This window comes from Camellia sinensis, chromosome 1 (assembly GCF_055761805.1).
Source record: "Camellia sinensis isolate YWXY chromosome 1, ASM5576180v1, whole genome shotgun sequence".
Taxonomy (NCBI): domain Eukaryota; kingdom Viridiplantae; phylum Streptophyta; class Magnoliopsida; order Ericales; family Theaceae; genus Camellia; species Camellia sinensis.
In genome coordinates, this window is record NC_138961.1 from 237,551,593 (window position 1) to 237,565,885 (window position 14,293).

Sequence of the window (14,293 nt, forward strand, 5' to 3'; positions counted from 1 at the left end):
TCATCTTATATTCTCAAGTGCACCCCATCCATATACATATTCACACTATTTTACTAGATTATAACACTGATGTTCTTTCCTGTATTCACTACACTTGACATGTTCAATAAAATAGCAATGTCATCTTCATAGATCAAAATGACTATGTATAATTTATGCCTACTTTATCCCCCACATTCCAGCATTACCAACAACTCTAGAGTCTGTATCAACACAAATCTTTCTGATTCTTCATCTAATATTATTCCCTATCAGTACCTGGCAATTTTTACATGCAATCAAATTTGAATTATTACCTTCTGATGCCAACAATACATAACACAGTAATGCCTGTTGCTTAATTTTTTATAATCAACTCCAAATTTTAACAGAAGTAAATATTAGCTTACGTGGCTGGCTACACCTTGCATCCCTATCCCAAAAAAAATTAAGAAATTAAAAAGGCTACACCTCGCACAAAAGGAAATGCAGACCATCATAATGCTGTCAAAAACAACTGGCATCTTTACATGCAATAATATCATACTAGTTCCAGAAAGAAAGCAACTAGCATCATTCTTAATCCTTCTACGCACTTCAAAACAATCCACTGTTGCTTAATTTTTTATAATCTACTCCGAATTTTAACAAAAGTAAATATTAGCTTGTATGGCTGGCTACACCTTGCATCCCTATCCCCAAAAAAATTAAAGAAGTTAAAAAGGTTACACCTGGCACAGAAGGAAATGCAGACCGTATTGCTGTCAAAAACAACTGGCATCTTTACATGCAACAACATCAAACTAATTCCAGAAAGAAAGCAACTAGCAGCATTCTTATTCTTATACATAAGCACTTAAAAACAATTCAATTCTCATTACCGAATCCATAATCAAGTTACAGCATTCTCACAATAACTTAAAATAGATAATTAACAAATACAAGTATGATGCAAAGAAAGATGCTTCAATTACACACACAACAGATAATAAGATAGCAGAGCTTAGATAACAATAACACACAGAAGCAAACAAATTTAACGAAGCTTTAGTGCTTTCACCCACATGGGTAGACTTACCTGTGACAGAAGTTACCTGTTTTATGTGCCAAGGAAAACAAAATCCACAGAACCTGCCATTGCAAACAAGACTTATATCGACTTTAGCATGAAATTCTAGCAGGCTGAAATGTATAATGTAAAAGAAACCTACCACCAGATTAGTTTCAAGTTTCTACACTTCCCGACAAATCTTGAGATGAGCCTCCATGATCCCAATAGTAACTAGAGTGGAACACATCAGAATAGTCCATAAGATTATGCTTTTAGGTCAAACTCACTCTTGTGCCTTGAGGAATTTCATTCAGGAAACAGTATCCAAAACTAACCTCTACACCTGATGACAATACACCTGTCATTTAAGAAGTTTGAACCATCGTACCTGCTCTGGTTCTGAGCTCCTCACATCCCATATTGACAGAAATCTATTCTAATAAACAGCAGCTTGAAAATAATTTTTGATGAAACCAGTAACTAGTAAGTGTTTGATTAGCTCTTATCATGAAAGCAGGCCAACAAAACTGGAGGGCATTTAAAATTTGTCATAAATATTTCGGCAATATCATAGAAGCTGAAAAATAAAACACTGCAGAAACACAAGCATTAGATTTTATAGGCAACAACCAGGTTGGTTCCAAGAATGGAAAAAACCATTGCACACATAGCATAAATGAGCAACAGTATCCCGCAAATCTCACAATACAAGTTCAGCTAATACTTGGTATAATAGATAACTAAAGGTACTATATCCCATGTAAATTAAAACAGCCATATAACTCATAGGCACACAGCTGAGAACTGTAAACACACTAAAACCATTGCTCAAAATACAACTGCCAGAGGAAGAAAGCATCATGGGACGAAAGCATTCTGGCTACACAGGTTTTCTAGGGAGCACAAGATATAAAGCTTGGTAAAATTTGGTATCAGGATATGGCAAGTTTTAAGTAGTGAGTAAGATCTTCAGATATTGGTCCTCCTAAACAAAGCATCAAGGTTGGCCATGAGTTTTCCAAACTTTGTTTCATCTGGTCTTCTGGTTTAGGCAGGAGGCTTCATCAAAGAGGCAGTAGGCTAGCTTCAGGCGTCAAGGATCTCAGCTGTTTGGAGTGGAAGGGAAAGGAAACAAAGGGAAACAAGTGAATCAGAATGTTATATGGGATACAGGCTATAGGTTAGGACACCACACTGTCATATATTAATATTCAGTAGCATATATTAGACGGGATTGCCAACCAAGTCAACAAGAAGAAAATTTTGAAGAGAACAAGAATCTACCTGCAGGTCGCCATTAATTTTAGTAACCATAATTTTTCCTCCGGGAAACCGGGTTCTGCCCAGATAACCTAGCAAAAGAAGCTAGAAGTCAGGGACAAAAGGAATTTTAAAACAGCAACAATCAAAGTTAAATTTTAAGTATGACAAACAAAAGAAACATCCAATTCAAGTATGATAGATACTCTGTCCACATATATAGTAACCATGGGGTGTATAAAAGTGACTCTATTGTTTATATATGTTAAATCTATTACATGGCCCATCAACTTATTGCAACCTTCATCCATGATCGACTTATTGCAACCTTCATCCATGATCGACTTATTGCAACCTTCATCCATGATTTGAGATCGGTAATATTCTATCTTTTTGAAATCAGCTCATATTCAAGCAAAGCTTGGAGAGCTTGAGCTGGAGCTTGACTCACCACTCTCAGCTCCGTTCAGAAACTAGCTCTTCCTTTTTTTCAACAGAAACTGGAATTAAAGAAACAAATTTAACAAATGCAATGTTCTGATTGGCTGGAAGTTCAAATTTTAAATCATGTAAAGAAAGTTGAAGATGATGTGCCTTGTGTAAAAGATGTCCAGTTAAAACAGTTGATTTTATGGTTAGGTCTCGACTTCTCAAAAAAGATGGAAAGGCCATTGAAAGATGAAGACTGATAAATCCACATAGCCTTTGTGATTGTGAGAGGAAGAGCTGTGGATCTAACCACAAAATAATTATGTATTCGACAATTTCCTACAAGATTGGGTAAATGACATTACCATTATGGGTTTTGTGTTCACAAGCCCAACCAAACTGAACTTGGACCACCTCAGACTGGGCTTTTGTGAAACTAGCTTAAAAAATAGTCTCATGATTATTGAGTTGATTTAGTAAATGAAAGAGCTTGAACAAACCAAGCCTGAACAGTTCATTTACAGTCCCATCAAGATTTAAACAAGCGGGATGAAAATAAATTATCTTGACAAATAGCTACAAAAGTAGAAACATGGAACTGGCAAAAGAAAAATTATTACCCAGAGCTACCAGTACGTCCCGAAGAATAGCCATAAGATCCATAACCACTGCCACTCTGCCAAATACCATGAGCATGTGTTAAATTTACAAGAAAGAAGGAAAATAAATCAATTTGCCATGAATGTAACTGAACACCAAAGCACTACAATGATGAATGTGTAGAAAGAGTTCTACAAATGACGCATGACAAATTCTACAAAAATAAATTTTGAACAATCACAAAGAAAATTAGATGTATATTTAAGATAGGTACATGTATATTTACACACGAATAAAAGTTAATAGTACCTGCAAACCACCATAACTTCCATAACCATCAATAGGGGGCAAATCACTTGTGCCGCCATATCCACCAGAATAAGAATGACCCCGTCCATGCCTTCTACTATCTCTACTATCATACTTCAAACCATCTGAACCATCTGTTGGCATGGGAAGATAAGGAAGAACTGGCACAAGTGCAGATACAGCACCCTCCCTATCAAAAAGATTTGCCCTCAACCGCGAAGTTACTTGTGTGAGAGCATCCTTAGCAACATCAAGTTCTCCAGAAATCTAATAAATATGAAAATGTAAAAATAATTTTTAAAAAAAAATTTGCATGTACAGTTTACATATGATATCAAGATTAAAGAATGTGCAAAGTAATACACTGTTCACAAAATTACATAGCCACATTTCAGCTACTCATTTACCTGCACCATCTCATCATCTTCGGCTGCAACTTTAGGAAGATTTTCCTTTGAAAGAATGCGAATATTAGCTTTAGTGATTCTCCTCATCTCAGAAATTATAGCTCCTCCTTTCCCAATAAGGCAGCCAATCCGAGAGGTTGGCACCAGTAGGCGGATTGTGAATGAAATAAGACCTGAATCTCTTTCAACTTTCTCACTGCACCTAGGTAGCAAGCGCGCTGCTGCTTCAATAGTTGGAGAGAATGTGTCTTCAAAGAACTGAAATGGCAGATGTATGGCATATCATTATTTATAAAGAGCCAGTACTTAAATGTTCAGAAGCAAAATCTCACAGAACAGTTCATTGCTTACCTCTTTCGCTGAAATAGATATTATGCAATCATCTCCCTCAGTAGTCGAACTATCAACTTTGATCATTGCTCCAGACTCTTGTCTAATTTGATTGATTATGGCACCTCCCTTGCCAATTACACCACCAATATTTGAAGTAGGACAAACCAAACGAAAACAAAATTCCTTTGAAGATGCCTCATCCCTTGAAGATGAGTAAAAAGAGCGTGACCAATCTCCACTGTCACCTTTGTATCCTCCATAAGGACCCACCATTGGAGCTAATCCCATGATTGGGGCACCACCACTTGGACCCATTAGTGAACCACTGGAATGATACACATTGGGAACAGCATAAGCGAGCATTTGCTGGGACCGAGATGGATTATCATGAAGACGAGATGCAATTTGATAAAGAGCCTTCTTCACGACGTGAGATTCACCAGATATCTAAAGCAAACCAAAAATAGGCGCAACTAATAATCCCAAAAAATATATATATATATATATATATATATTGAAAACTGCTCGGCTAGCAATACTAAAATTAAAGAACATAACATGAACTTGTACTAAAACCAGATTGAACCCTACAAGTAGTTATATAAATAAATAAATAATTGTATTAAGATATGAATCACAAGTCCCCTTGTAGCATATTACCAGCAATACAGTCAAATAAGTGAAACCATTGTTATGCGCCACAATGGGAGGATTGTTAAAGTCATTAATCTTCAATATGAAATGAATTTAAAAATAAAGTGACTATATGAGATGGTGCTATGGCGCTATTTTCTGCGGGCAACATCACATTTTGTAAATAAAGGAATTTTCAAATGCATGCAACTACCACCCAGCATGGGTTCAATATAGCAATTCAAGACCACAGACAACCGAACGGAATACAATCATGCAAGCAAAACAGAAACTCTGTAAAATTTATCCTCTTACCTGCACGAGTTCATCAGAGCTCAAAGCACAAGAAGGTAAATGGTCATTTTTCAAAATGCGAACTGTGGCACCAGTTTCACTACGTATGTTCTGAACTATCAATCCACCTTTCCCAATAATACATCCAATCTGATCAGATGGTACAAGAAGCCGAACAGTAACTTGTGGGGTTCCTTCCGAATCATCATAAGTAGCCAAGTCATCAGCAACAACTCTGTCATGCACCCTGAAGAGTGCATCCTGGGCTGGACAGACACGATTGTCAGTGTCACCAGAAACATTTGTCTCTGCACTTGAGCTGTGGATAGTGATAACACGCTCATCACATCCTGACACTGTCTCACCAATCCTAATTGTTGATTTAGTGTCTACCCTTAATTGCTTAACAATCTCCCCTCCCCTCCCAATAATACTTCCAATCTTATTCCCAGGACACAGGTACCGATATACAGTATCTTCTGATCCGATAGAAAAAACATCTCTGTCATCGCCAAAATTTCTCCTTTTATTTCCCCGATTATCACCATAGTCAGACTGAGAATGAGTACGCTTTCCATAATTATTCCTCTGCCCAGCCATTGGAGTTGAAATCTGTTACACATTCAATATATTAACCATTGAATACTACAATATGAGAAGCAGAAACATGTGAGGGATCAAGTGATCAACATATCTTCAAAAAAAATATACATTTTCCTATCATATATAGGTTATGTATTTCACATTAAAAAACTGTATAAGCAAGCATATGTGATAAAATAATAAGATAGATTTTTCTTTGGCAAGGATGTGAATGTTCGAGTGAACTTACTCCTTCTATATTTTGCGTACCAAATCAAAATCAAACACAAACTTAGTACAAACAAAAAGCAACTGCCATAGCCTCACAAATTCACTAAAGGGCATCCGCTGAACAGTAATAGTAGCGCAATAGACGGTATTAAGGGTAAAATTCTCACAATCCCAAAGGTAATCTTTCTTGAAATGCTTAATTTCCCTAGACCAATGAAAGTGAAGATACACTGTCAACTTAAGAAATCATAATTTGAATTTTTTAAGTCAATCTAGACATAGTAAATTTGCATTCAATGATATAAGAACATTGTCGTACTAGAAAGATGGCACTCAAGGTGGAGCCAAAATTTTGCTATAGCGGATCTTATCGCGAACAATACACAATTTTTTACTATTTCACGAAAGAGATCGAGAGAACAAGAAGAAAATCTCAGCAGAATATCGTAGACAGCCATTGTAAATCCAATTAAAGTTTCCCAAATGTCAAAAACATATTAACATACTTGGCACCAGTGCCTCAAAATATCTTTTCGGAAACAACAATCTTATCCTATTTGACACAGTGATATAAGCTACAACAACTCCATAGCCTTAAAAGTAAAAAGCAACACCAAAAAAATTCAAATATATACGTCTTGGTGAAGCTAAATGAAGATTAATAATAAATTTTCACATGTTTCCCAATAAAATTACCATTGCCACAAAGAACACCACAAGAAAGACAATTTTCGCAGGATCTTTCTCCAAGGAAACAAACAGATCGACCAGATCTAAACAAACAATGCATATATATAACCTAAATTCGAGAGATACTAAGTAAATAAAGTATATATATACACATCAACATTGATATGTGGGAGGATATGAATTATGAGGATGATGAGACTTTGGTGATACCTTGGATTGTTACAGGAAAATCTTCAGAATGGAATCGCCAAGCAACAGAGAGAAGAAAGAGAACAAGTATTGAGGATATAATATGTTGTGCGAAGGTCGTAATTTTGATTTTCTAGGGTTTTGACCGGACACGTCGTGCACGGTCATGTTTCCCTCTCTATATTACGCACTATGTGCTGTGCACCCCCACGGCCCCCAGATTTTTATCGAATGGAGGATCGGTCCATAAATTGGGGGAATAATATCAAATGCAAACTTCACCTAAGTGCTATTATTATAATTTGGTAATAAATAGTATTATTTTGTTAAATTACAGAAATAGTGTTTTAATAATTATTTATTATTTTGGCAAATCTTAACTAATTTTGCCTCCAAATTTATAGGTGTTGTTTAGATATAAATTTTTTTGTGATTTTATTTTATTTATTTATTTTGTCTTTTATGACTTTTTTTTAACTGTTTGTAAAAAAAAATTATATATTTATATTATTCATAACTAGACAAATATAAAAAATGAAAAAAAATTGAAAAAATAAATAAATTTTATCTTTTTATTGCCTTCATTTAAAAAAATATATTTATTAATATTTTCCCATTATACTTTATTGAAAAAATTAAATTATACTAAACTATTTTGCTACATTATACATTACAAAAATAATATTACATTCTTTTATAGAAAATACTCAAAAATAAAAACAAATATGAAATTTCATCAGGAAGCAAGGGAAAATAGTAATTTGGGCTACTAACATTTGAGAACCACTTGACAAAAATCTCATTTTTTCGCATTGTGTAATACGCTTTCGTCTGAGGGTTCAAATGAGAAATGAATGAGAAATATCTATAGTCATTATCATATGTTCTTCATTTTTCATCTCATATTCTTGTCTTCTGATTTCAAAGTTATGTTTTTTCATCTCAAGGTCTTTCATCTCCTACAGTGCTTGAATCATTTTTTATTCTCTTTCATCTTTTTTCTTTTCCTTCTCAGCAAGGTATTGGTTAAATGTGTCCAATTGTGTGCTCATTTTTTGAACTTCAACTTGAAGGACTTGATTTTTCTAAAATAATTCTTTTGTAGCTTTCCTACCCATAGGCCTTTTACCTTTTGCAGAGACACTGCCCTCACAAACAGTTGGATTGTTACCAACACTTAGGACTGGTGTCATCTTCAAGAGAAATGCAGTTATCCATAGGGGAATCGAGGGTTGAATTAGGAAAAAACGGTCTATGTATTATTGACTTCACTGTGTTCATAGGAGTTACATCTTACCACCTGATATTGCATTGCAAAATTGGCCAACAATGTTCAAAAACAAAATGTTTGTGTTTCATCTTGATGGTATAACAATTTTGCTTGAAGCATTTATATCAATAAAATATTAAATTAATTAATTAGTTAATTTTTATGTAAGACAAAATAAAAAGACTAACATAATAAATAAAAATGAAATCTTACTATATCAACTTGTGACGCCCCACTTGGATGTAGATTTTCGACTTGTGCTAGACACCCACAAAATTTGTTGCAACATTTCATAATTACACCCCATTGAGATGAGATAGTCACTTGTGTTCTTGAGTGATCATTCTGCAGCGAGCAGTAATTTTCAAAAATTATTCCCCAAAAATGAGTATGCGATTGCGAACTTCTAACAATTAGGTCTTCAGTAATGTGACACCAAGCTCTACAAATTGTCACATCTTCTTCAGTAGTAAATGATTTTCCTTTCTTTGTTTTTGATGAACCTTCCATAGTGATTGTGTGAAAAAACTAAAAATAATATAATTTCAGAAGTTTATTATGAAATCAAATTGAGATGAAAAGATAAGAAAAAAAATGAAATGTGCAATGGTTACTGTGAAAAAAAATTCAGATAAAGAGTTTCTATTTATAAAAATTCAAACAGAGCCCAACGGCTTTATCAAATGCCAAACAGAGCCCAACAGCTCTATTTATAAAAAATTAAGTTTATAATCAAATTGAGTTTTTTTTTTTAAAGCCAAACAGAGCCTAACGGCTCTATCAAATGCCATCCCCATCGTCCACATGTTGGTCTTGAATGGTTGAGATGATTTGTGTAAAATCATCAACATTTTCTTCCTCTCCCTCTCACTATCTCTCTCATTTCTCCTCCATGTCCCTCTCACTCTCAAATTCGTGTCTCACTTCTCTCTCTCTCTCTTCGATCGGTGATGAAGAACATTGAATCTTCTCACTCTCTTCTCTCACTCTCACTCTATTCTCTCTCTCTTCGATCGGTGATGAAGAACATTGAATCTTCTCGCTCTCTTCTCTAACTCTCAGATTCGTCTCTCTCTCCCTCTCAGTATCTTCTTTCTCTCTTTGATTGGTGATGAAGAACCTTGAATATTCTCCCTCTCTTTTCTCACTCTGTCACTCGCTCTTAGATTCGTCTCTCACTCTCACGCTCACTTTCTTCTCTCTCACTCTATCTCTCTCTCCCTCTCATTCTCACTCTGTCTCCATATGTCTCCCCTCTCTTCGATCGGCTATCCAGATCTACCTCTTTCTCATTGCCACTCTATCTCTCATCTCTCTATCTTCGATCGACGACGGTATATGCTCAAAAAGACAATCAGCCACCGGCGACGATATATGCACAAAAAGATGCTCAAAACCAGGTATTTCTCATTTTCAGTTAATCTGTTTAAATTTTTTTTGTGAATCTGTTTTGTGAATCTGAATGTGCTGATTTCAGGTAGAATGGTGAATTACGAATCTGTTTGAATTTGTTTTTTTGTTTTTTTTTCCTTGCGAATCTGAATTATGAATCTGTTTTTTTTTCCATGCGAATCTGTTTGAATTTGATGAATCATTTGATGAATCTGTAATTTTTGAATCTATAATTTTTCTGTGAATTTGTTTTTTTACCATTTGATTTCGGGTAAAACGTTGCATTTTTCATGAAATTTTTTGGTGAATTCTGAAACACAAAAATGGTGAAACAGTTGTTGGGGGAGAGAGGGACAGAATAAAGGAAGGAGGGAGGGAAACAGTTGGTTTTGACTGAGTTGGCATAAATGGTAGCTGCCAAAGCTTGTGTTTGGCATTTCTCAAATTTGGCAGCTGCTATGTTTTGCCATTAGAGCATCAAAATTCAACACAGTTGTTATATTATAGAAATGACAGCTCCAATGGCAAACCATTGGAGATGTCCTTAGGACATATTTGGCATGGGCTATTTTGGTTGTTTTAATCAAAAAATAAATAAATAATAAGATATGTATTTGACATGTATTAAAAAAGTGTTTTTTTTTTTTTTTACATATATACACTTATTTGGATCACATCAATTAACATTTTCTCTTTTCTTTTCTATACATTTTTTATAAAAATTCAAAAAATACACTTATTTATAATATCCAAAACCACTTCAAAATAAAGTAAAAAAGTTAATAAGATAAAATATCACATATATTTTGGTTGTTTTAATCACAAAAATAAAATAAAATAGGTGCTTGGCTGTCACGACCCAAACCCGCCCCTATGGGTTTAGCATCGTAACCGGCCAGTAATCCGAGATTACCGAAGACCTGCTTAACAGTAATACAGAGTACAGGGGCTGGCGGAAGCCAAAACAGTAATTAAAAGATGTCCAATGAGCTGTGACAGTTTATATGCAAAAAGACTTTTCATATCATATTCACATTCAGAACAAAAACAGTATATACATACATCATTTATAGGCATTCAGGTAGGGACCAAATCCCCACCATAACAGTACAGTACAAATATCATTCAGTTTATACATAACAGAGACAGATATGGTGAATCTGAGACACCCCAAAAGCAGCCTTAGCTTGAACAGATCTGGAACCTCGAAGTGAGGCACAAAGGTTGGTTTGACAAAACAAGGGCTTAGCCTGACACTTCTAGCAACGGTCCGGTGCCTAAACACCTACATATATATATGAGCAGTGAGCTAAAGCCTAGTGAATAACATATGCGTAAAAAGGTTAAGAATGAATGTCCTTTCAGTATTGAAAACAGTTATTTATCAGTATATCAGTCATTCAGTTTGTGACTCATAATTTATGCCATAAAAGTCATTCAGAAACTATAATAGTCATATGTGGTATATCTAATAGCAAAATAATACAGTTGGTCTTAACAGACCGAACAGTTAGTTGATGGCCATCATATCAGTAAACAGTAGTGGTTCCAAACATGGGAACCGACAGAGATCTCTGTGACAGTAGTAGTACAGTACAGTAACAGTAAATTGCTATAGATGCCACGAATACAGTTCACAAATATGACAAACATTCATTCAGTAAGAAATATCATTTCAGAAAGCGGTACAGTTACTCATTCAGAAAATATTCATGATTGAACATATCTTTACAGCATTGTTACTCACAGAGCACTGGGCTATAAGCGGCTAGAGCGTCCTCGGATGCCAACCCTACAATTACAGAATGAACACACACTAAACTACACAGTTGGGAAATAATAACTTAATCCCTAATTTGCCTCGGTGTGGTTCTACATCAATATCCTCATTAAGATGCCTTAAACTAGGCCTAAAAATACCTAGGATGGAATGAAGATGCAAAGATGCACTTAAAAACACTTTTCAAAATTTGCTGAAGCACGGGTCCACGCTCGAGCATGGTTTTCTACGCTCAAGCGGACATGTAGAACAAAGAAGCTCCACTCGAGCATGGTTTCCCCCGCTCGAGCGGACTATAAAATCATGCAAAAGTACTGGATGCATGCAATTCACGCTCGACGGACGCTCGATCCCCGTTCGAGCGTGAGACACAAGTCCTCGCTCGAGCGTGCATTCCCTCGCTCGAACGGACTGTAAACATGGGCAAAGTACTGGATACACGCATTTCCCACTCGAGCGTCCCTTTCCCTGCTCGAGCGGACCGCATGAACTCAGTGTGTACGCTCGAGCGTGGAGTTCCCCGCTCAAGCGTAAGTCCAAAATCTGGAATTTCCAGATTTGAACCTCAAGCTCAAAACTCAACTTTAAAGCATCAAATTCAATCCTTTTGGGCTAATTTTATGGAAAACACTTGTAAACTCATAATATGACATGTTTCAAAGATCAATTTGAGAAATCAAAGCCCAAAGGTAGTTCAATTAAACACAATTTCAAAGAAGTTTTCATGAACATGAAGAACAATGCAAATTCAACACATGCATGGGTTCATAGGAACACCAATGCTACAAAACAAGATCAAATGTAATGTTTAACTTCAAAACATGGTGAGTTCATAGATCAAGACCAAAAATATGAACATGCATGCAATAATTTCCATGAAAACAACTCTAAACTTCAAGATATGCACATGCATGCATGATTTAAGCCTCAATTCAACTCATTAAGCCAATTCTAGACTCAACTCACTAAACTTCCATGAATCATGCATGATATAATTCAAATGCAAGCTCAAGAAGATGGTTCTCCTACCTTAGACCTTGAATTTCAAGTGTAGAAGCTCAAATATGCAAGACTCCTTCAATCTCTTAAGCCTCCAGGCCAATCTCCTAGTTGAAACCAATCTACCTCTTATCTCTCTCTCTGTAGTCGGTTTTGGGTCAAGGAATGGATGAGGAAGAGATATGACTTAAGTCTCAAATGTTTTATGAGATGGCCCACTAACATGGCATTTTGGTAAATAAATTCAACTAATGCAATTCAACATTATTTAATCTAATTTAATCATACAAAATTAATTTTCAATTAAGCATACCATAAAATCATATAAATTCTAATTAACACAAAACACTAATCGGTTCCGGATTCGGCCGCCGATAAGGCCTTCAATTTGCAGTTTAAACATAATACACGAACAGATAATTTAGCAGTTAAACAGATAGACATGCATTTAAACTAATACACTCAATCAAGTCAATCAGTCAGTTAACATGCTTAATCATTGATTAGCATTAATCATTGATTAGCATTAATCAGTGGTGAGAGTCGTCACATTGGCATGCATTAAAAAAATGCATTTTTTTACATATATACACTTATTTGGATCACATCAATCAACATTTTCTCTCTACTTTTCTATCCACTTTCTTTAATTTTCTATACAATTTTTTTTTCTATAAAAAGTCAAAAAATACACTTATTTATAACATCCCAAACCATTTCAAAATAAGTTAAAAAGTTAACAAGATAAAATATCACATCTAAATCATAATCATTTCATTTTTTCTATTATAAAAGTAAAAAAAAGTTCATCACAAACGAGGTTTTTTAGCCTCAAGCTACAAAAATTAAAAAGTCAAAAAGTCAATCCACATCCCAAATGAAGGCTTACTCTCTATAGTTTGGGTTAAGTATAATTTATTCTTTAATACTTGCTCCGTTTTAAAATATTAGTTTATTATTTTATTTTTTATTATCTCAAAATATTAATCCCTTCTTAAAAATTAAGGACAAAAATTGTATGATTTTTTTTTTAATTTTTTTTAAAAAAAATTATTAACAACACAAAAAGTATAATTATGACAGTTGATATTATCCAAAAACTGTACTATCAAACGGTAATTTTGAAAAAAAATTTTTTTTATAGTACAATAATTGTACTACAAAACAAAAAGTTAGATTTCCCAAAGTTAACTATTATTTTAGAACAGAATGAGTATTTAAAAATGATCAATTTCTTTATAATTTGTGAACCGAAATGTATCGTTAAAATCGTTAACAATTTAATAAAAAAACTAAAATATCTATGTATTTTCGTTAGTTGTTTTGAAGACAAAATACACTTTAGGTTTCGTTTGGGAATATGTTTTTTTAGTAACTTTTTGACTTTTTGTCTCAAATATGATGAAAAAAACTAGTTTGTTTGGGATGAATTTTTGACTTTTTACGAAAAGATATGCAAAAAATAAAGAGAAAATGAAATTTTTGACTTTTTGGTATGAGTTGTTGGCTTTTTTATTTTTTAATGACTTTTTGACTAAAATAGCCACTTGCCAAACGAGGCCTTAATGTCATATATTTTATTTCATATGTGATTTATTTTCTTGAAATTTAAAAATAAGCAAATAATCTCGTTATATTTGTTATGTGTTTCACATTTACTAAATAGAGTATTTAACAGTGCATTGAAATTTACAAATTACATAAAAACTATGTAATCATTTTCAAATGTGAATAAGGTAATCATTTTCAAATGTGAATAAGGTAAATAGTATATTACTCAAATCAAAGTGATGTTTTTCTTTAACGTGTAAATTACAAACACTCCTAAGGTTTGCTTAAAATATGAATTGTTTTATGTAGTTTGA

General features: G+C 34.2%; 1 protein-coding gene across 5 annotated transcripts; it reads right to left on the reverse strand.

Moving 5' to 3' along the window:
• Positions 1 to 835: 835 nt before the first annotated feature.
• Positions 836 to 7,254, reverse strand: LOC114262091 (RNA-binding KH domain-containing protein). 5 transcript variants are annotated; one of them, XR_003629210.2, is made up of 10 exons: positions 7,009 to 7,254; positions 5,317 to 5,907; positions 4,387 to 4,815; positions 4,036 to 4,293; positions 3,629 to 3,895; positions 3,340 to 3,395; positions 2,315 to 2,382; positions 1,366 to 1,388; positions 1,191 to 1,261; positions 836 to 1,110 (listed from the first exon to the last, which is right to left on the reverse strand). XR_003629210.2 is itself a non-coding variant. In XM_028202439.2 (8 exons), the coding sequence occupies exons 2-7, from the start codon at positions 5,893 to 5,895 to the stop codon at positions 2,334 to 2,336; spliced, it is 1,638 nt and encodes a 545-aa protein (XP_028058240.2). In that variant the 5' UTR covers positions 5,896 to 5,907; positions 7,009 to 7,254; the 3' UTR covers positions 836 to 1,373; positions 2,315 to 2,333. The 5 variants fall into 5 exon arrangements, 2 of the variants coding, with proteins under 2 accessions (XP_028058240.2, XP_028058239.2); XR_003629208.2 differs by having other exon boundaries at positions 1,191 to 1,373; XR_003629209.2 differs by having other exon boundaries at positions 1,191 to 1,388.
• Between the last annotated feature and the right edge of the window lie 7,039 nt (positions 7,255 to 14,293).